At 43.0% G+C, this 23,077-nt stretch overlaps 1 protein-coding gene across 11 annotated transcripts in view; it reads right to left on the reverse strand.

The window, feature by feature from the left end:
• The window catches only part of LOC140907864 (meiosis-specific coiled-coil domain-containing protein MEIOC-like), a 52,475-nt gene that overhangs the window by 21,881 nt on the left and 7,517 nt on the right, over nt 1–23,077 (reverse strand). For 2 of the 11 annotated variants that reach the window (XM_073334818.1, XM_073334819.1), the window contains exons 2-3: nt 12,789–12,920; nt 1,357–1,523 (exon numbers count right to left, since the gene is read on the reverse strand). In XM_073334818.1, coding sequence (XP_073190919.1) covers nt 1,357–1,523; nt 12,789–12,830 — 209 coding nt within the window. In that variant the 5' untranslated portion in view covers nt 12,831–12,920. Of the gene's footprint in view, nt 1–1,356; nt 1,524–12,788; nt 12,921–13,784; nt 13,957–18,352; nt 18,418–19,594; nt 19,884–19,907; nt 20,022–20,128; nt 20,195–23,077 lie in introns of those variants that run through there. The other 9 variants (XM_073334814.1, XM_073334812.1, XM_073334813.1 and 6 more) reach the window with 9 other exon arrangements.

Raw genomic sequence — 23,077 nt, forward strand, 5'->3', positions numbered from 1 at the left:
GAGTGCACTCATTTAAATGTCCGGTATATAAGGGGAAAGGAAACAGAACAGGGTAATAGGAATATGAAAGAAAATAGAAGTAGACAAAAGAAGGGGTAATACAGAGCCTAACAGCAGGCAGCTGCAGCAACAGTTTCATAAGCCTACTGAATGACTAGGGTAGGAAAGATTAGATGGGAAAAGTAGCCCAGGCCTAGGAGAGAGGGACCAGAGTGCAGACTGTGGCGTCCATTAAAAACTTTAATTTAATAGCTAACATGATTCCTGTCTATCAATACTTAATATAGGCTGCCCACCTTGATGGGAGAGTAAGTGGATCAAGTAAACCATGTTGAGACTGGAACATCCCGTATTTCAGATCTCTTCTGCCACTAATAAAAAGTTGCTCAATAGCTATCCTACACCACTGGTTGAGCGAGTAAATTTTAGTTACAATGTAACAATATCATCTAGCAGCGCTAAATCTGTGATGCAAGTAGTGAGGGCCCTCAGGGCTGCACAGGCATCTCTGGTGAGTTATGTAAACAGAGGGAGAGAGAGACTAGACTAGACTAGACTAGACTAGACTAGTGGTTTTCAACCTTTCCTGACTACTGTACCCCTTTCAGGCGTCTGATTTGTCGTGTACCCCAAGTTTCACCTCACTTAAAAACTACTTGCTTACAAAATCGGACATAAAAATACAGAAGTGTCACAGCATACTATTACTGAAAAACTGCTTACTTTCTAATTTTTTCTGTATGAAATTTTAGTTTGTATGGACTTTGCTAGTGCTTTTTATGTAGCCTGTTGTAAATCTAGGCAAATATCTAGGTGAGTTAATGTACCCCCTGGAAGACCTCTGCATATCCCTGGTTAAGACTATAAATCCCAGAAAGCTGGCATGTGCATGCTTATGATACGGGTGGTGGAGAAGTTCCACACACATATGTCCCCTAACCTTCATCCATTTGTACCGTTCAGTAACAAGAGGAAGAAACTGGCATTCACTGTACCCCTGCTGTTACAGAAAACAGCTCCCTCTGTCACCAAAAAGAGCCATAATGACGTGATGTAACAAGGAAGCTTTTTCAAAAGGTAAATATTTGTTATTATACAAAGATCAAGATTTGTCTGATACTTGACTTTCCCATTACGTTCCCTAATAAGGAAATCTTTGGTCACATATTAAAAAAGGTATAACCATGATTTCCAAAGTTATTTGATAAATACTACTCAATGCAGGTAATTTATTGGCCATGAGTTTCTGTAGTTATCCCATAACTTCTTCCTTTCAATACTCAAACACTCCTACCCAATTAAACTTTCAGTCTTACAGAAAACAGCGAACAGCATAAGATTATACTTATTTAGTACCTTTTTTTGGTGCAGTCTTGTAAAGAAGTTGCTGTGTTGGTATCATCTCCACACACAGACCAATTACTATATAACCGGGATGATTCCAGGGGTGGTGGTGTACTTGTGATCCCTCCTAACAATGGGGAGAATAACTGAGTGTCCATTTTTTGTTTCTTGCCGTTTACCTAAATTGAAAAGGGAGTGAACAGTTTTAAAATGTGAAGAGTTTATGTAGGTGAACAATAAAGGGCACCTCTTTTGAAAAAAAGGAAGTTTGTTTGTTTTTTAAAAGAGGTAATATTTTTTCTTTCTGAAAACTTTGTTTCTGCAAATCCATAACTATGGTTTTTTTTAAAAATCAGATGTGTTATTTAAATCAGATTTTTCTTTTTAAAAATAAACCTATTTAAAATTAAATTTGAAATTGTGACAACTTATGTTAAGGCCTAAACTTAGTATAATCTATCAAAATTAATTAACTAAATAATATTCAAGCAGCACATGTTTATGCTGAAATTTTAACGAAAGTCAAACCACTGAACTGGTGGAATTCACTGTGCTAAGCACCTGGAAGTGCATTTGTTGAAGTGTTAACCAGATTTTGATAACAGAAGCCACTTACACAGCTGCAGAGAGAATATTTTCTTTATTTCATTTTATTCAACTAGTTGGTTAAATGACTACTTCACTGAAAGTTGAGAAATGGATTCAGAATTTAAGAAAAGAAAAAAGGCAGGAAAACTTGCTTTCCTTTCCAGTCTATGCATAAAAACTAGGTGAGAAAGGACGAGAGCTATGGTTTCTAAAATCTAAAGGAAATGGTAACCAGAAACAATCAGTTCAATTAACTAACTACAGATAATACTTCCTTTGTTTATCAAATCAGGTTTAAATGCAGAATATATTTTGATAAAGTTACATTTTAAAAAGTATGCAGCACATTTAAAGGTAGCTTTACTTAACCAAAGATAATTTTAAAATGCTGTTTGGGGCATCGTAATTCAACTCCAGTTTCCATCCTAATGGAGCTTGACACAAATCACAAGTAAAAATAAACATGGGGCAAGCCACAACTCTTCAGCTGGCTCAAGGATACTCTCACCGATTGGCATGGCCAAACAGACTTGAGAGACTGGATGCAGAATATCAAATAATTTGAGAGAACTTTCCTGAATGACTTTGAGGATTATATCTAAGGTTTCCACCATCATTTTAAAGGAGGTCCTGACTTGCCTTGAAGTTAGGCTGTGGAAGGAGCAGATGGTGCTATAGCCTTATTTGGTGACGAAAATAAACTAGCCAAAGGAATGCATTGGTCCTTCATTGTCCTCCGTGAGGTTCCTGTTCAACTTCCTGGACGAGCTCCGGTCAGAGAGTTACCTTAGATGGTTCTTTAGAAAGAGGCGATCTATTCTCAGACATGAATCTAGATGAATAAGAAGCAGGAAAATGTTGAGGATTCCATGCTGACCTGCATTCCAAGACTGCATTCCATACAGGAAAGGCAGATAATGCCACAGGATGTAAGGTGCCTGAAACCTGTCAGAAGTATGGGATCTATGACAAAAAGGACTCCTTCTTAGGTCTCTTTCAGGAACCAGTCTAGGAGAATGAGGAGAAAATCTACAAGAAGTACTTCTACTGTCATAAAATGAAGATACAGACTAGCAGAACTCCATCCAGAATGGTACATACTATCTGAGGGGTTGTAACAGACTGTGGAGATCTAGACTCTAGTTATTGAAAAATAGATATTGGTACCACAGATAACTGTCTCAGGGAGATTCTTTCATAATCAATACCTTTGGTTCCCATACCAGAAGGGACTTGAATCCAGTAGATATTAGAGAATATCAAAGACAGGAGATTCTGGTATTGGAGTGATCACTATGTTCCTAGAGGTTGTAAAGGCAGCATGCATTGAGAGAGGAATCAGTACCAAGGTAGACTGAGCTCCATGGTACCAGTGTGGATGTCTCAGTAAATTGGGATCTTTTTATTAAGGTGTGGTACTGAAGAATCTGTGGCAGACAGCACCAGTGGTATCAGTACCGAAGAAGTAGTACTGGTCACTGAGAACTGTCAACACAGTACCAAGTGGAAGAAGGCCTTTCCTAGTCCCTGAAGACTCACGGTGCTGATCAGATTTGGAAGGAACGAGCTTGGAGACATCAGAGCAATGAGTCTTAGACCTCTTCTTAGCTGGTGCCAAGGACAGTGACCAGTGCCAAACACCATCTGAAGATCTCTGCTCCTTCCTATCTTGAGCAGGAGGAGTCAGACTGACTGACCTGAAGAGGACTGAAGAGAAGGCTCAGCATGTTTTTGAGAAGCATGAGGTCTCTTAGAGCAGTAGGCATGCTATCCAATATGAGTAGCATTGCTGGTAGCTGAAGCACTACCAGAAACCAGCTTTAAAACAGCAGATTGATTTTGATGAGGGACTTCAAATTTGGGAAAACTCCTCACTGACCTTTCCATCAGAAACATTTTTCAAAGGGTATCTATAGCTCCCTGCATGCACGTAGAAAAAGATTTGCAAACTGAACATTTGTCCGTAATAGTTCCCCTAAACAAAAAAAAAAAAAGGCACTTAGTACGTCCATTATTTGCAGGCACAGGTGATTCACAGGCAGTGCAGATTTTAAAGCCCAAAGACAGTGTCAGCCATCAGACTTGCACCTCAATACCAAGTACCAATCGAACAAAAAAATACATTTTGCCTTTTTTTGGGGGGGCCAATGGGCACTAAATAAAAATTTATAGGCTACAAAGCACAGTAGTTAACTCACTAAGTAACTATCCTAAACAACCTAAGAAACTACAGGGAGGCAAAAGGACACGATGTAGTTCTGTCTTGCTGCCATTAGCAGCAAGAAGGAACTGAGTGGCAGCTGCGGCTGCTCCACTCTTTATATCCTTGGGAGGGGCATGAGGGAGTACAGGATGCATGAGCAGCCCCAATGAATACAGCTGGATAAAAGATTCTGGGCTTGCACACATGGGGTACACACACCTACAGTGGGATTCAGCTGCTTTGAATTTCTCTATTAGATCCTCAAGAAACCAGAACACTAAAGCCCTGCTTGTTGCAAGACCTAGGCCTCAGTTTGATTTGGTGGTAACCACCATACCTTTTTCTTAGTAGGTCTCTCTTCCCCACTCTGACCCAATCAGATAGATGTAGCTTGGCAGAAAAGGCACCTAACCTGAATGGACTGGACAACATTTTGATGTTATAGGGCACTTTAATAAAGAAAAAAATGGTTACTAACTTTTTGTAACTGTTGTTCTTCGAGATGTGTTGCTCATGTCCAGTCCAGGCTAGGTATGTGCACGTGCAGAGTTGCAGGAGATTTTTCCCTTAGTGGTATCCTTAGGGCCAGCTCTAGCACCCCCTGGAGCCTTGTGAACATGAGCCGGAGGCACCCCTTATACCGGTTCCGCACTCTCTCACAGTTCCTTCTTGCAGGTAATGCCAACAGAGGGTAGGAGAGTGGGTCAGGGAATGGACATGAGCAACGCTTCTCGAAGAACAACTGTTACAAAAGATTAGGAACCATTTTTTCTTCTTCGAGTGCTTATTCATGTCCAGTCCATACTCACAAGCAGTATCCCCGGAGGTGGGCTCCAAGTTCATGTATGTGCCGATCACAACACTGCTCTCCCAAAACTAGCATCGTCACGGGCCTGTTGGGTGACGGCATAGTGGGATGCGAAGGTCTGAATTGGTGACCACATTGCGGCCCTGTAGATATCCTGGATTGGTATCTGTGTGAGGAATGCTGCTGATGAAGACTGGACTCTTGTAGAATGAGCTGTCATGATAGCCGCTGGTGGAACGTTCACCAGCTCATAGCAAGCTCAGATGCAGGCGGTTATCCAGGACAAGATTCTTTGGGATGACACCAGTAGACCTTTCATCCTGTTCACCACGGCCATGAAAACTGTGTAGACTTGCAGAAAGGCTTAGTTCTTTCAATATAGAAGGCTAAGGCCCATCTAACATTTAACGTATGTAGTCGACATTCCACAGCGGTGCTGTGAGGCTTCGGAAATAAAACAGGCAGAAAAATGTCCTGGTTGTTACGAACTGCAACACCATCTTTGGAAGGAAGGCAAGATGGGGGCGCAGCTGGACCTTGTCTTTGAAGAACACTGTATACGGGGGTTCTGAAGTCAAAGCTTTGATTTCAGAGACCTTTCTGGCCGAGGTAACCACCACTAGGAAGGCACCTTCCACAAGAGAAGTAGGAAAGAACAAGAAGCTAACGGCTCAAAGAGGAGACCCGTGAGCCTTGAGAGGGCCAGGTTTAAGTCCCATAGGGGAATCAGGGCACAAACCTGTGTGTAGACCTTTCTAAGCCCTTGAGGAACCTGATCATCATCTCATGGGAGAAGACTGATCTGCCCCGGACCAGAGGATGGAAAGCTGAGATGGCTGCCAAGTGAACGTTGATTGAAGACAGTCAGACTCTGGTGCTTCAGGTGGATCAAATACTCCAAGAGGAACTGCAGCGAGGGCTGAGATGGAGAAAGATTCCACTCACAGGCCCACAAGTGAAACGTTTCCCCTCAGTCAAGTAGGTAGCCCTGGTGGAGTATTTCCTGCTACTTAGCAAGACTTGCTGGACCTGCTTCGAGCAGGCCTGCTCCTCGGAGTTTAGCCACACAGAAGCCACACCATCAGGTGTAAGGAGGCGAGGTTTGTGTGAAGCAACTGGTCTTGGTCCTGTGAAATCAAGTCCGGATGTCATGGGAGCTCTAACAGAGTTGCCACCAAGAGGTCCAGAAGTGTGCCGAACCAAAGCTGGCATGGCTATGCCGGAGCTATCAAGATAACCTTCGCCTTGTCCCTCTTTTAGGAGGACCTTGTGAACCCCACGGGGATCGGTGAAAAGGCAAACAGCAGCCTGCCCACCCACGAGGGCAGGAAGGCGTCTGACAGAGAGCCCTCACTGAGCCTGTGCACTGAGCAGAACCTGAGGCATTTCCTGTTCTGTCTGGTGGCAAACAGGTCCACCTGGAGAGTCCCCCACTTCTGGAAGATAGCACTGACTACCTCTGGGTGAAGGGACCACTCGGGATGAAAGGAAAAGGAAAACCTATTCGACATTGGTGAGGCCTCATCTGGAGTACTGTGTCCAGTTTTGGGCCCCACACTTCAAGAAGGATGTGGATAAATTGGAGAGAGTCCAGCGAAGGGCAACAAAAATGATTAGGGGACTGGAACACATGAGTTATGAGGAAAGGCTGAGGGAGCTGGGATTGTTTAGCCTGCAGAAGAGAAGAATGAGGGGGGATTTGATAGCTGCTTTCAACTACCTGAAAGGGGGTTCCAAAGAGGATGGCTCTAGACTGTTCTCAATGGTAGCAGATGACAGAACGAGGAGTAATGGTCTCAAGTTGCAGTGGGGGAGGTTTAGATTGGATATTAGGAAAAACTTTTTCACTAAGAGGGTGGTGAAACACTGGAATGCGTTACCTAGGGAGGTGGTAGAATCTCCTTCCTTAGAGGTTTTTAAGGTCAGGCTTGACAAAGCCCTGGCTGGGATGATTTAACTGGGAATTGGTCCTGCTTTGAGCAGGGGGTTGGACTAGATGACCTTCTGGGGTCCCTTCCAACCCTGATATTCTATGATTCTATGATTCTATGAAAAGGACCCGCTGAGTTGATCGGCCAACGCATTCTGTTCTCTGGGAAGGTGTTCCGCCTCGAGGCGGACGGCGTGGTTCACGTAGAAGTCCCACAGACGGAGGGCCTCCTGACACAGGCCTGAGGAGCAAGTTTCCCCCTTGCCTGTTGACATAAAATAATCAAGGCTGTGTTGTCCATCGAGACCTGCACAAACTTGCTGGACAGCTGGGGAAAAAACACCTAGCAGGCCAAATGTATCGCCCTGAGTTTAGCTCTTCCTGGGACCAGAGCCCTTGGATCCTGAGCCATGGTGGGCTCCCCACCAAGTTCTGATGTGTCCGTAACCAAGGTGTCTGATGGATACGGACCAGCAAAGGGCACCCATTTTATAACCGAACGCGGGTCTACCCATTAAGTCAGAGATGCTAAGGCAGTTGATGGGATTGTGAGAACTGAGTCCAAGTGGTGTCTGCCCAGGGAATAGATCGATGCCAGCCACATCTGTAGGGGTCTGAGGTGTAACCTCACATATTGCACCATGTAAATACACACTGCCATGTGACCTAGCAGCCTGAGGCATACCTGGGCACTCATAAAGTGGATGAGCTGTGATGTGGGCAATTAGATCTGACATAGTTTGGAACTGGGCTTCTGGTAGAAAGGCCCTGGCCTGGGTAGAGTTGAGCACTGCCCCATAAGCTCTACTATTTGCACTGGGACTAGCATTGATTTCTATTTGCTTACTAACAGGCCCAACAGGTGGCCTGTACTATGCCAACACTGTGCTGAACCTGAGCTTGCAAATGGTCTTTGATCAGCCAATCATCGAGGTACGGGTAGATTTGTACATCTCGACGTCCCAGGTAAGTTGCAACCATCACCATATACTTTGTAAAGGTCTGTGGGACAGCTGACAGGCTGAAGGGGAATGCAGTGAACTGCTAGTGACATTGGCCCACCACAAACTGAAGGAATCTTCTGTGTCCATGGAAGATGGAAATGTGGAAATAAGCATCCTTGAGATCAAGGGTGACATACCACTCTCCCAGATCCAGAGAGGGAATGATGGAAGACAGGGAGACCACGCGGAACCTCAGTTTCTTGAGATATTTGTCGAGGCAACACAGGTCCAGGATGGGATGCAGGCCCCCCTTGGCCTTCGGGATTAGGAAACATCAGGAGTAGAACCCCTTCCCTCTCAAGTCTCGAGGAACTTCCTCTACTGTTATGTACTGTAGCATGTTATGTGACACCATGCAGTACAGAAGGGAAACAGGAGGTCCAAAAACAAAAGAGGGGGATGGATCCTGACTCAGGTCTGTTATATTGTCCTCAGGCATACCCTCAAAAGGCCTGCCTGGAATCACTGGGTATCTACTTGAGCCCTTCTGGGAGGCTGAAGTGGAAGGTAGGGTCTGGTGACGCCTGTAGCCCTTTCCTTTCTTCTTACAGGAATCATGTCTGGGAGGCCCCGAGAATCTGGGAGGCTGTTGAGGCTGGAAATGCTTCCTGGAGGCCAGGGGTGTGTACAGAGCGAAGTGTAGCCCTTGAATCTTTGAGACCACACAGCTTGGAGTCCATCTGTTCAGAGAACAGAGTGGTGCCCTTGAAGGGGAGGTCCTGGACCAACTGCAGCACCTCATGCGAGAGGCCCGATAACTGGAGCCACAAACAGTGTCTCATGGTGACCGCATACGCCATTGTTCTGGCCGCCGAGTTGGCCGCATCCAGAGCTGCCTGTAAGGAGGCTCTGGCCACAGTCTTGCCCTCCTCCAGGATGGCCATGAACTCGTGCCTCGACTCCTGCTTCGGAGAGTCTCTGAACTTGGCTATCGAGTCCCACAAGTTAAAATCATACCCCCAAGCAACACTTGCTGGTTAGAGATACGAAGCTGGAGGCTTCCCATGGAATAAACCTTTCTGCCAAAAAGGTCCAGTCTCTTGGCCTCCTTATTTTTTGAGGTGGCACTGGGCTTCCTCTGCCTGTCCCTGTCATTTGCGGCTGACACCACCAGGGATCCCATGGGGGGATGTGAATACAAGTACTCGAACCTTGTGGCCAGTATATAGTACTTCTTTTCTACCCATTCTGAGGTACGGGGCAGAGAGGAAGGGTCTGCCATAGAGCCCTGACTGGTCCTACAACCCCCTCATTGACTGGGAGGGTCACTCTGTAGGGAGCCGCTGCAGCCAAGACATCTATCAGGCTGTGAGTGGACTCCTTCAGCTCCTCTATCTCCAAGTTTGTGGTGACCCTATCAGGACCTCCTGATATGTCCTGAAGTCATCTGGCGGGACCAGGTTAAATAATCCTACTACCACCTCCAGTGAGGTCACTTCCGTGACCTCGGAGCCAGGGTCGATGCCGGAGGACAAAGTAGTGGCTCCCCTCTCAGACGCGACTGAGTACGACTACTGGGAAGGGGGCCCCGGTAGCAGGGGAAACCCCCATGGGTTCCAATACTATCACTGCATGAGCCAGTGTCCCGGTGGCCAGGCAGCTGCTGCAGGTCCAGTATCAAAGTCTGGTGTGTACGACAGGTACCAGTACTTCTTTTGGCAGAGCGAAGAACTCTTTTCCCAGAGACCGGGGGAGGAGGGGCCATGCCCAGTTCCATGGTTCCACCTCCAGGTAATGCTGAGGAGGCAGTGACCAATGCCAGGTCAGGGACCCTTGTGGGGGGGGTGGGGGGGGCCATGCAGCACTTCCCCCTGGAAGGTGCTGCTACTGTCGGTGCCACAACTGTCAGTGCCGCAAAGAAGCTTGCTACGCTTTGCACCCTTTTGTCCCTGATAAGCATGGGACCTTGGGGGGTGGGTGGCATCAGGAGGGGCAACAAGTCCTTTGCAGCCTGGAAGACCTCTGGAGTTGAGGGGGCCCGCAGGCATGAGGTACCACAACCACTCACAGGAGTGGGAGGTGGGTCCCGAACTGGGCTCGACGCAGCTCTGGGGAGGAAAAGTGGCCTGGCACAGATCTCACTATGTCCGCTGCTCCCCTCCTGTCTCTCTTCGGTGCCGGGGAGAGCCCTCTTTCAAAGCATTGTTTCTTGTGCTTCTTCCTTGGCACCAGGGATGGAGAACGGTGCCAAAAAGAGCCCAGTGCTGGTGGTGCACTTCATACACAGGCCGAAGTACTTAGCACTGATTCGGAGCGGGACGGCTCCGAGGCCAGTCTGAGGGCTGCCTCCATTAGCAGAGCCTTCAGGCGAATGTCTCTGTTTTTCAAAGTCCTTGGTCTGAAGCCCCTGCAGATTCCATACCTCTCCTTAACGTGAGCTTCCCCGAGGCACTTCAGATAGGCCATATGTGGTCGCACACCGGCATAGACTTGGCACCGGATGAGCATGGCTTGAAGCCTGAAGACTGGGGCATGCCCAGTCTCTGGGACAACATCCCTCTAAGACTGGAATAACTATCTGAACTACACTATAATATACACACACTAAGACTTGTAACTAAACTCACTAACTACAAAAATTATATATACCAGATCTGAGTCCAAATCACTGTTAGGAAAGCCTTGCTAAGCAAGAAGGCGTTCCAGCCAGCTGGCACTGTTGATAAGAAGGAACTGAGAGGGTGTGGAGTCGGCGGTGCCCCTTATACTGGTGCATGTGTGCAGGGCTCCAGGGGGAGCTAGGGCCAGCCCTATGGATACCACTAAGGGGAAAATGCATGCAACCCCTAGCCCCATTCACTTCAGTGGGGCCATGATTTCACCCAGTCTCTCTTATCAGCTAGCAGGGGATACAAACCTCTCCTTCTTCAAAAAACAATATCTCTTGTTGTATCCAATTGGTAAAGGAAATGTAACAACAACGTACTCTGGTGGAATACCTTCTCTCTTAACGCACACCATGACAAACATTCAGCTCATTTTTAATAAGCTGAAATAAGGATTCACCAAGGGAAGGTCATGCCTGACTAATCTAATCGCCTTCTATGATGAGATTACTGGTTCTGTGGATGAAGGGAAAGCAGTGGATGTATTGTTTCTTGACTTTAGCAAAGCTTTTGACACGGTCTCCCACAGTATTCTTGTCAGCAAGTTAAAGAAGTATGGGCTGGATGAATGCACTATAAGGTAGGTAGAAAGCTGGCTAGATTGTCGGGCTCAACGGGTAGTGATCAATGGCTCCATGTCTAGTTGGCAGCCGGTATCAAGTGGAGTGCCCCAGGGGTTGGTCCTGGGGCCGGTTTTGTTCAATATCTTCATAAATGATCTGCAGGATGGTGTGGATTGCACTCTCAGCAAATTTGTGGATGATACTAAACTGGGAGGAGTGGTAGATACGCTGGAGGGCAGGGATAGGATACAGAGGGACCTAGACAAATTGGAGGATTGGGCCAAAAGAAATCTGATGAGGATAAGTGCAGGGTCCTGCACTTAGGACGGAAGAACCCAATGCACAGCTGCAGACTAGGGACCGAATGGCTAGGCAGCAGTTCTGCGGAAAAGGACCTAGGGGTGACAGTGGACGAGAAGCTGGACATGAGAGTCAGCAGTGTGCCCTTGTTGCCAAGAAGGCCAATGGCATTTTGGGATGTATAAGTAGGGGCATAGCGAGCAGATCGAGGGACGTGATCATCCCCCTCTATTCGACATTGGTGAGGCCTCATCTGGAGTACTGTGTCCAGTTTTGGGCCCCACACTACAAGAAGGATGTGGATAAATTGGAGAGAGTCCAGCGAAGGGCAACAAAAATGATTAGGGGTCTGCAACACATGACTTATGAGGAGAGGCTGAGGGAACTGGGATTGTTTAGTCTGCAGAAGAGAAGAATGAGGGGGGATTTGATAGCTGCTTTCAACTACCTGAGAGGTGGTTCCAGAGAGGATGGTTCTAGACTATTCTCAGTGGTAGAAGAGGACAGGATAAGGAGTAATGGTCTCAAGTTGCAGTGGGGGAGGTTTAGGTTGGATATTAGGAAAAACTTTTTCACTAGGAGGGTGGTGAAACACTGGAATGCGTTACCTAGGGAGGTGGTAGAATCTCCTTCCTTAAAAGTTTTTAAGGTCAGGCTTGACAAAGCCCTGGCTGGGATGATTTAATTGGGGATTGGTCCTGCTTTGAGCAGGGGGTTGGACTAGATGACCTCCTCAGGTCCCTTCCAACCCTGATATTCTATGATTCTATGATTCTAAGCTGTAAATACTGGGACATAACAATAAGAATTCTGTCCTCGACATCACAGTCAGGCCATGCATGTTTGAGGAGTCTATTTGCTTAACCATTAAGAGCCACATCCTACTCTCGGATATGGAATCACAGCTGAAGACTAAGAGCATCCTTCTGTTTTCAGACAATAGCAGCTGCTAGCACCTGCTAGGACTCCCACCATTCTGTGATGCCCATCTTTCCTTAGCCTTTATAATCTGATTGCCATCAAGGATGCATAGTGTCTATTGTATTGATGATCTTTTTATGTGGATAACAGTTAGCTGGGAAGTGGACTGAAAATTAATTCATTTCATATTGCCACTGAGCACTTAGCAAGTGGTAACAACTTCTTGCAACTATTTTTCAGAATATTTTGCCAAAGAAGCTCATGAGATTATCATCACTAGAGTCACTTGAGGCCAGACTAGACATGGAATTGTTGATTGCTGTAGAAATCTAGGATTACTCTTCTGTATAGTGATGCAAATGGAGACACTAGAGAGATCTTTTCCACCTCTAGCATATAAGAAACCTAAAGACACGCCTAAAGATAGGGTTAACGTATACATTTCAGTCTGAAAAAAACCGAACGAACACTAAGAGAACTCCATTTCTATTCATCTAAGCAAGCAATTACTTTGGACTCACCCGTGGCTCATAATGACTGAGAATGGCACTTTGTTTGACCATGTCCTCGCTGTCAGAATATAAATTCTCTTTTCCCAAGTTTGTTGCATTGCCGAATATGCAGAAATTCAGAATCTTAAGCACAGGTGTAGCCTATTTAAAGATAATTAAACATGAAAAGCAATGGTTAGCAATTTTAACCAGAAACATCAGCGTTTTAAGAAAAAAATAGTATATATTATTCAGAAGGCCAAAAAATGAAACATTAAAGATGATTAACTTGTTATTAGTTGAGTAAATAAGGTTCAGCCAAAATGACAGTACTATATTCCAATCCAAGGCTTGAAAAATCCACTCATCCAGCACAAATTGGAAAATTTCCCTGACAAATGCCATAACTTCCTGCAGAATTTACAATTTCATTAAAAAGAAAAGGTACCTTCCAAATGCAAACAGAAATTAGTAAGACAGCACCACACTGGTTTAAGTTTTCAGGCAGATACTCCCAGTGTCTCCCTGGCTTCTCAGAGCTTCTGCAAGATGCAGAAGAGTGAAAATTGACTAGGTCTGTCAGTTTTCACCTACATGGTGTTAATGAGTTCAGTGTCATTCACCAACAAACAGCAAGTGGGTAAACTGAAGTCTAATTTCAAAAGGATGAACTTAGTGATATTAGACTTCCAAGTGCTGTAATTAAATAAAGAGCAGTCGACTGAAGAATAACATGGGCAATATTTAAAAGCTTCACATTAGTCAGTTTTTTTCCAAAACATCAACATTTGTAGGGCCCTTAACAATATGTCAAGAAAAAAATTAAACCTGTCTCATAGGCTAGTCACAACATGGCTACTTCACCTCACAGCCAGTTTTGCACTTTCAAGTTAAGATTCCCAACAAACAAGATTTCCCAGAGTAACAGTTTGGCTCTTGGAGAATGGGTTGAAAAAAATAGAGCTGGCCATATGTACATTTATAAAAGATAGCGTGTAAACTCTGCGATTATCAGCAATGACTTACAATCAATTATAGAAGTAGGACTTCCCAGTGAAGACTTAACAGGCTTAACCACAGAAGGTGACTATTAATTTGCCTCTATGCAGCCTCGTAATTTAAGTTTGCATGCTTGCCGTTTCTCCACCTTCATCTGTCTCTGGGTTTGATTCAGCAGAACAACGCCCACTAAAAATCCCTTGGAAAAGTGAAACTCTTAGGATTTATCCTCAATGACAGATTTTTTTTTTTAAAAACAGGATAACAAATGTGCAATAATTATCTCACTGTAAAATCCTAAGTGAAGACAAGTCATTTGTAGTGTTTATGCCAATGTAGCTAGGCAATGTCAGCACTATAACTTGGACGGTGGTTGACCTTGCCTACTGTCTCTCAAGCTAAAACTAAGGTCTTGTCTACACTTGAAAGTTAATTTGGATTAAGATAGGGTGTGAATTTACAGTGCAACAGCTGTTCAACTAAACAGAATGAGTGTGTACACATGAAGTTATTCAGGACAGTTAATCAGGAACAAATGAGTTTTAATGAGAGCCATTAAAAGTTTGTTAGCCTATTCTAAACGCTGATTCATTCAAGCTTTTCAGACTAGATTAAGGCCAGGTCTACACTACAGATCTTACAGCGGCACAGCTGTACTGATACAGCTGGAAGATTTCCCAGGTAGCCGCTCTATGTCGAAGGGAGACAGCTCTCCCATCGACATAATTAAACCGCCCCTAATGAGTGGCAGTTGCTATGTTGGTGGGAGATGCTCTCCCGCCAACATAGCGCTGTCCACACTAGCGCTTTTATCAGTGTAATTTATGTTGCTCGGGGGGGTAGGGGGGTGTTTTTCCAGTTATACAGACAGAAGTACTAGTGTAGACATAGGAAAAGACAGAAAACTAAAAGGTTTCAAAAGAAGTTTCTTCTCTCCACACTTTTCTTACGTACATATCATTAAGAGAATAAATAGTTATTTTACAATCGTTTTCTTTTGACTAATTTTATTCTGTTTTAGTTCATTTCAATTCCTCTGTTGATTGGTATTTTCGATATACCCAAAACAAAGAATTTACTGAAGCATTCTCTCCATTAAACTGCCTCCCACAGTCCCCAGCGTGGGCAGACAAGTTGCTCCACAACACCCTGTAAATGGGAACACAGAGCCATGTTGTGGTGTCAGCAGTCTTGAGATATGCTCAAGATATGCTCAGATAGTTATATTGCCTGTCATGGCCAGATACAGAACAAGTGTGGACACAAGGAGCGACAGCACAATAGGTGTGGATGCACTCTCATGGGTTAGGTTACCACTGGTTAATTAACCTGTGATTGCTTACCCTATGATAGGCATGCAGTGAAGATAAGGCCTTACTGATCTGTTAAATAACATGTATACGATCAATATGGCTCAGCTATTAGCACATTCATCTGTGTGTAGAAGTACACTTACTGAAAGAGACCCAACAGTTCATCTAATATATCACAACAGCTATCACATTGTATTATACTGGATATTTCACAGGAATACAAAAGAAACAATACTGCATCTGACCAGGTATGCAATTATGAAGTGGGGAGGGGTAAGCATTCTATTGCAAGCAGTTTATGTCCTAGAACAGGAGGCAACTGGGGAGCATTTCAAATCACTGGGTGATACTCCACGATGCCACGTATGTAGGTAGGTGTCCAAGTAAAAGTTAAAGTCTATGGCAGCTGTTTGAAAAAGATTATGGAACCACCTTTGTGTCCTAGCCAACATTCTCTCTCAGTAGAATAGATTTTCAATGTCCATGGCTTTCTCTGAGCTGTTGCTGAGCACTTAATGGCTAATATGCATGCACACTCATTGCACTAGTAGTAAATAATTCACTGTTTGAAATGCATTTTGGGATATCTTATGTATAGAAGATGCTTCCATTATAGCTTTGACAGAAGCAAATGCTTTAGTTACAGGAAAACTGACAGCTTGCATTTTATTTGACTAATTTTAAAAAATTCATGTTTCTCACAAAGCACCTTTAATAGTATCCCCTGAATTATTTTAAATTTATTTTTTTTAAATTTTAATTGTTTATCTCTTTCATCTGCTATTGTTTAGCAGGATTTCTCCCATCCCCATCCACACTTCTGCTACGGGTTCTGGTTCTTCAGTAGCAGCAACATTGAGGCAAAGTCTCTTAACTTAAAAAAAATTCTTGGATTTAAAGTCATGCCAGGAAATGAGAGACAAACTTCCTCCTTTTGCCCTCTGCCCAACTACATCTGGTCTCCAGTCACATGGAGAGGATAGGGGCCTCCTTCACCCCTGCAACTAAGTGCCTCTTCTGATCTCAACGGAAGGGTGGGGGAGCGTATGCCTCAGCTAGTACCAGGTGCTCTCCAGACCCTTAACAGGATTTGAGAGTAATGGATGACCCACCAACACTTGTTCATCCCCATCTGACCCCATAGAGAAAAAAATATTCACTAACTCCAAGACTCCAATTGCTTCCTCAGTCAGTACACGGGTCAAGGGAGGGAAGAATCCATCAGTACCCCAACCCCAGGTTTTAAGTCACTCCCAAGTTCTATGCAAGGATCCAGGGAAGTACTCTCTATCCCCGCTACCTAAGGCATTACCCATAACTATAACAGGTATAAAATTTTTCAGACAGAAAAATTATTTTAAAGTTGACAGTATCCTTATAAAGTTGCTAGATGATTTTCATTATACCAGTTTCCCCTACCTAAGGCACAAAAAGATTCTTTTTGGGATGAAAGCAATCCATGCTTTGGCTCAGCCAAAAGGTGAATGTTTTTGTGGAAATTCATTGGGCTATTTTTGAGTTACCTGAGGTATGTACGTGTGGAGAATGCAGGGAAAAAACAATTTCCCATTATCTTCTTGCATGCTTTAAAAAAACCACCACCAAAATTCTGAAACCTCAAATTTAGCCAATAAATTATCTTCACTGAGGAATGGGAATTTGTCTAACAATAAAAAGAAAAGAAGTACTTGTGGCACCTTAGAGACTAACAAATTTATTTGAGCATAAGCTTTTGTGAGCTACATGCATCCGATGAAGTGAGATAAATAAATTTTTTAGTCTCTAAGGTGCCACACGTACTCCTTTTCTTTTTGCGGATACAGACTAACAGGGCTGCTACTCTGAAACCTAACAATATAATTTTCAAATAGTCACTATATTAAGATTTGAAGGAGCTTTAGCACGCACACAGATGTTTTATTATGCCTTTCTAGTCAGATGCAGTGTGTATGTGGGTGCCACTACAGAGAAGTGTAAAAATTTCACTAGTTCTGGGGCTCTGCACCTCAGAATATACCTAGGCCTCCAGAGAACAGGCAATTTGAAATAAATATTTTGAGGTGACATGAGAAAGCATGGTAAGAGGATTGGCAACCTATCTGAAGTCCAGGAGTGAAGGCCAAATTCAACAATTCAGGTGATGTGGAAAAGGCACTGAAAAGTCTGGGGAACTCGCTTCCTTCTCAGACCACCTACTTTGAATCTCCTTCACTCTGGAGGCCCATGTGCATTCCGGGTTGCAAAGCCACAGAGCATAAAAAATTTGAAAAAATGACTGGAGAACAGAAGTCTCCAATCCACTCCCTGGCTAACACCAAACCGGTACCTTTGAAGTATGCACTACTGTAGTTCTTTTCCTAATAAAGATTAAAAAATTAAATACAGAAACATTAATGCAACTTTAAGGTTGCAGATTCAAAACTCGGACAGCAAGAAATGCAAATGTTAAAGCTCTCTTGGCAACATTAATGTATGTGCAATGTGAGCAAATAAATGTGGTCATAAGAACCTTAATTTTGTTATTTCTGTCTGTCAAATTCAGTTTACAGCCTTATTACTTAAAATACAGTAAAATTAAACTAAATTAAAATGAAAATAGGTTACAGACAAGGGCCTTGTTTCCACACCAATTTTTTCCAATCTTTTGGAATCAGACATGCTCCCAAATACCTTCAAGAAAAAAAATCAATCTAAAAAGTACACCTGTTGCCAGAAAACTTCTGTACACAGAAGTACCATTGATATAAATAGCTGTTCCAGGTGCAAAGAGTTTGGAGTATCTTGCCCCTGCTTTCAAGTTTTGGAAGCCAGTCTTTGTATAATGAGTTATAAATTATTTCATAATAGTATTAAAGAGACCCAAAGTGCAGAACAATCTTACTGAAAAAGATTATTTTACTACAGTTCAGGACTTTATAGCTCTGCTCTCCGATTATTAAAACATAACAAGTATTCCTTACTTTCAAAAACTCTTCATGAAGCATTCATATAAAGTTGTCAAGTATTAGAATAGTCTGCAAAATTCAATTTAAAAGAATCTTTTCCAAAAGGCTCTGACTCAAATTAGGTGTCTATTCAAGAATATTTCATTTAAGGGAGGGAAAGGGGAACAGACAACTTTTATTGGCCCTATCAATAGGCAAACTATAAAATTCATAAGATTTGTAAGTGGCCAAACCACTAATAAAGCATTTAATTATAAGTCATTCATTGCAGATTCTACTGAGCGGTAACGAAGCTTGATACTATCTAACGACACTTCCTCCACCTTTTAATTCATACCTCTGTCACAATCCATTATCTTCTGGTAGAGCAGGGAAACAGGAGGGACTATCAACTCTGACCCACTAAAATGTCAACAAAACCAAGTCAGTTTAAGTGGGTTTCAATATTTTTATAAATCACATATTACAGATCATAAGATAAAAAATATTTTTGAAAGGGTTAAAAAGGGACACAGTACAAAATCAACAAACCTGCCATTTAAAAAAATGAAAGTAAAAGTGAAGTTACCATATATTGTTCCAAAAGTTTTATTCAAAACAAAAAAGATGATTTGGGCACTACTTAATACCTACTAAAATTCCATTTTTTGTCCTTCAAAATGTATTCTCACTTTTAAATAGACTAACAGATACTTATAAAAATATTCCTAACATGTTAAGAAATTGACTGGCACTGAATGTCTCAAAAGGAGCTGAAAGCAACAAGCCAATGTTTGTTATCAAGTAAGAGAACTCTCCCCTCACCTGTGCCAAGATTTAAATGTACTAGGTAGCTCATTATTACATTCATACAAGGATTTATTTCTTATTTATATTAGCCTACTGTGATTAGATTCAGAAACTGCTTCTTTCTGTCGGCAATTTTTAAAATTCCTACAGAAAGGAAACCCAGACAAAGATCTCAAAAATATCAGATTGAGGTAAACATTGTGTCATGCTATTTAACAACACAAGCCATAAAATACAGAAATGAAAGGAAAAATTATCTGGCTGGAAAGTTACTAAACTGTTTGGTGTTTGTTTGATTAGAGTGAAGGAGTGATAGATGGTGATCCCTCCCTGTCCTCCCTACTAATAAATTTGTCTTTTTCCCCTAGTAGAAGGCTCCTTTTGAGCGACCAATAACATACAACTGCGGTTTGGAGTCTTGGGCTTTTGTGGTAAGTGTTAATAATAGCAATTTCCGAGGTGATTTATAAAGGTTGGGCACAGCCAGGCAACTAGGTATCACAGCTTCTTCTAAGCAGGCCACCAATCTAGCTCCTTTAGAAAATATTATTCTGAAAAAAATGCTTTGTTAGACTGTATTTTCCACTCACTACAACAGCAATATTCATACAGCCTCCAAACATCGCCCCTGATCTAGATAATGCACATATAACTGAATTCCAGGTGTGAGAATCAACTTCCACCAAAACAAAACCTGCACAAACGTTACCATCAGCCGTTCCCTGAGTGCGTTCCTCCCACCGACACAAGCCACTGGGGAAGCAAAAGCAGCAGAGGTGTTAAAACATACCAACCATACGCACTGCAGCACCAGCTGATCCCTGTGCCATGAAGTCTAGTGGCGTAGTCTTGTACCTTGCTGAACCTCGTCCACCTCCCCTAAACACCGCTGCCATGGGACACACACGCACACTGCACACCTCCGATACTCCTTGCATATAGAAACTGTTGCCAGGCTATGGCCAGCGTCTCTCCTCCACCCACTGAAGCAGCACAATACACAAACAGGGGAGAAAGGCAGGCACGGCTTGGTCTGCGCGCAGCAAAAAGCCCCTAGTATGAATTCAGAAGGTAAACTAGCAGCATTAGCATTAAGCACTTACTCCTCACGGCTTGCCCTAGACAGAGTCGCCGCAAATCTGCGCCTACTAGGAGAAACACTGCGAACTGCCTACACTTGAATGCCACCCACCCCACAGCCCCTTCAAACACTTTCCCCGTTTAAATGCATCCGCTGCAGCAACAGCAATCCCCTCTTCTGTACAAGGATTTCAGGTTGCCCAAGGCCCTGCTACAGGAGTAAAAAAAAAACAACCGAGCTTACATTTTCGTTCCTCTTGCTATACAACCATTCTCAGCCCTGTCATGTGTGATGTCACTGTAGTACCAGTATGTGGAAGTACTATGGGAATTGTAGTCTTCTCCCTATTGTGTAACAGCTACAAAGTACAGGGCTCAAGGTAATGTACTGCAAATGTGAGAGCCCTGGAAACAGCCTCCTTACTACATTTTCGGAGCTGCCTGGGGGAAAAGGCTAAAGTCTAAACCGATATGGGCAGGATGAAAAAGGGAGAAGTGCTGCAAAACTTAATTCTTCTTTCTCTGCTCCCCACTTTATATTAAGCAATTTTAAGGTGATCACATGCTTTCAACAGGTTTCAGAGTAACAGCCGTGTTAGTCTGTATTCGCAAAAAGAAAAGGAGTACTTGTGGTACCTTAGAGACTAACCAATTTATTTGAGCATAAGCTTTTGTGAGCTGCAGCTCACTTCAAAGGTGCCACAAGTACTCCTTTTCTTTATGCTTTCAACAGTGATTTAAATTGTCGTCAGAACGCATCACTCACTAGGAAAGCATTACTAGCTGTGGGATTTAATTATTTAAATTAATTTTTTTAATGGAGTACAAGAGTTCTGATCATAAAAGTCCCATATATTACTGGGTTGGGGGGAGTAATTCTCCATAAAGAAGCAATTCACTGACCATGTGTTATGTTTGTTACGGTGAGTGTGACAGACAAAAGAAAAAAGACTATTTCCTCCACAAAGACGTTAGTCTAGTAAAAAGAACAGGAGTACTTGCGGCATCTTAGAGACTAACAAATTTTTTAGAGCATAAGCTTTCATGGGCTACAGCTCACTTCATCGGATGCATAGAATGGAACATATAGTAAGATATACATATAAACATACAGATAAGTTGGAAGTTACCATACAAACTATGAGAGGCTAATTAGTTAAGATGAGCTATTATCAGCAGGAGTCCAGTAAAAGACATTGCCTCACCCACATCTCTCTGTTTCCAACACAGAGGGTCATGGTTTGTGTCACCCTAGCCAGCCCACTATTGAGTAAGACTTAAAAAGGTGAGGTTTTTAAAATAATTTTATTTTTAGAAGAAATTAAATTCTCAATTTGAACATCCTGATTTTGAACTTTGAAGGCTTAATAGTGTAAGCTCTTTAAAACTAGTTTGCAGGGATCTTAGCATGCTACTAGCCAAGCATTTAAAATCTTAGTTTAAAATCTAGTTTTTAGAGGGCTTAGCATTGTTAACAGGCTAAGCATTTTAAAATCTTGGTCTAAAATCTAAAGTTTACCCAGATCTAAAACGTAACTTGATCAGAGAGGCTGAACTGGTGACTCATAGCCCCCTTGGAGGTGCTAGGCACAATGGCAGCTGAGTACTACTCACTTATCAGTGATAACCCTTCATCACAGGGGTAAATAGTAGAGGCCAGGACCCAAATATCAGGAACTCTATCATTAGAAATAGATAGAAATCACAGAAATGTAGGATTAGAAGGTACCTTGACAGGTCATTTAGTACAGTCCCCTGCACTGACATAGGACTAAGTATTATCTAGAGCAGTGCTTCTCAAGCTATCTGATGTGGGGGACCGGAAATATTTTTTTTCCAATGTGCGCACAGACTGGCAGCCAATGGACAGTCTGCGGACCACCACTTTGAGTAGCACTGATCTAGACCACCCTGAGAGGTATTTGTCTAACTTGTTCTTAAAAATCTTCAGTGATGCAGATTCTATAGTCTCCCTAGGTCATTTATTCCAGTGCTTAACTACCCTCACAGTTAAGAAGTTTTTCCTAATGTCTAACCTAAATTTCCTGTGCTGCAATTTAAGCCCATTACTTCTTGTCCTGTCCTCCGTAGTTAAAAAGAACAATTTATCACCTTCCTCTTTATAACAAATCTTTATGTACTTGAAGACTGTTATCATGCCCTGCCCTGCAGTCTTCTCTTCTCCAGCCTAAACAAACCCAATTTTGAGAGGTCTTTTCTCACAGGTCACATTTTCTAGACCTTTAATCATTTTTGTTGCTCTTTTCTGGACTTTTTCTAATTTGACCACATCTTTTCTGAAGTGTGATGCTTAGAACTCGACAGAGTACTCCAGGTGAGGCATGAACACTGCTGAAAAGAGTAGAAGAATTCTCATGTCTTGCTTACAACACTGCTAATACATCCCAGAATGATGTTTACTTTTTTTGCAACAGTATTATATTGCTGACTCATTCAACTTGTGATCCACTATAACCCTCAAATCCATTTCTAGGAAGTCATTTCCCATCTTGTATTTGGCCAATTGATTATTCCTTCCTAAGTGTAGTACTTTGAATTTGTCCTTATTAAATTTCATCCTATTCATTTCAGGCCATTTCTCCAGTTTGTGAAGATCATTTTGAATTCTAATCCTGATTCTAATCATATTTGGGTTTGTGATGACTGGGAGAACCACATAGTGAATTATCTGCTTGGTGCAATGGTATCAGATCTCATGAGACATCTATAGCCTTATAGGTGGTGCTAGTGAGTGCTACACATAGGTACCAATGACACAGGGAAAGATAGGGGGAGAGGTCTTGGAGGCCAAATTTAGGCTGCTAGTTAAGAAATTAAAGTCAAGGACCTCCATGGAAGCATTTCAGAGAATGCTACCAGTTCCATGTGCAGGGCAGTATAACAGGCAGAACTGCAATGTCTAAATGCATTGATGAGATGATGGGGTAAGAATGAGATTAGGTTTATTAGGAACTAGGGGAACCTTTTGGGGAAGGAGTAGCCTTTTAGTATATGAGATGGACGGGCTCCACCTTAATCAAAATGGAAGCAGACTGCTGGCATGTAAAACTAAAAAGGTTGCTGAGGATTTCTTAAAGTAAGGGCTGGGGAAAGCCAACAGTTGAGGAGCAGCACACAATTTAGGTGGTGATATCCCTTAAGGATGAATATATTAAAGGGTGAACTCTGTATC

The sequence above is a fragment of the Lepidochelys kempii genome, chromosome 2, assembly GCF_965140265.1.
Source record: "Lepidochelys kempii isolate rLepKem1 chromosome 2, rLepKem1.hap2, whole genome shotgun sequence".
In the NCBI taxonomy this organism is placed as follows: domain Eukaryota; kingdom Metazoa; phylum Chordata; order Testudines; family Cheloniidae; genus Lepidochelys; species Lepidochelys kempii.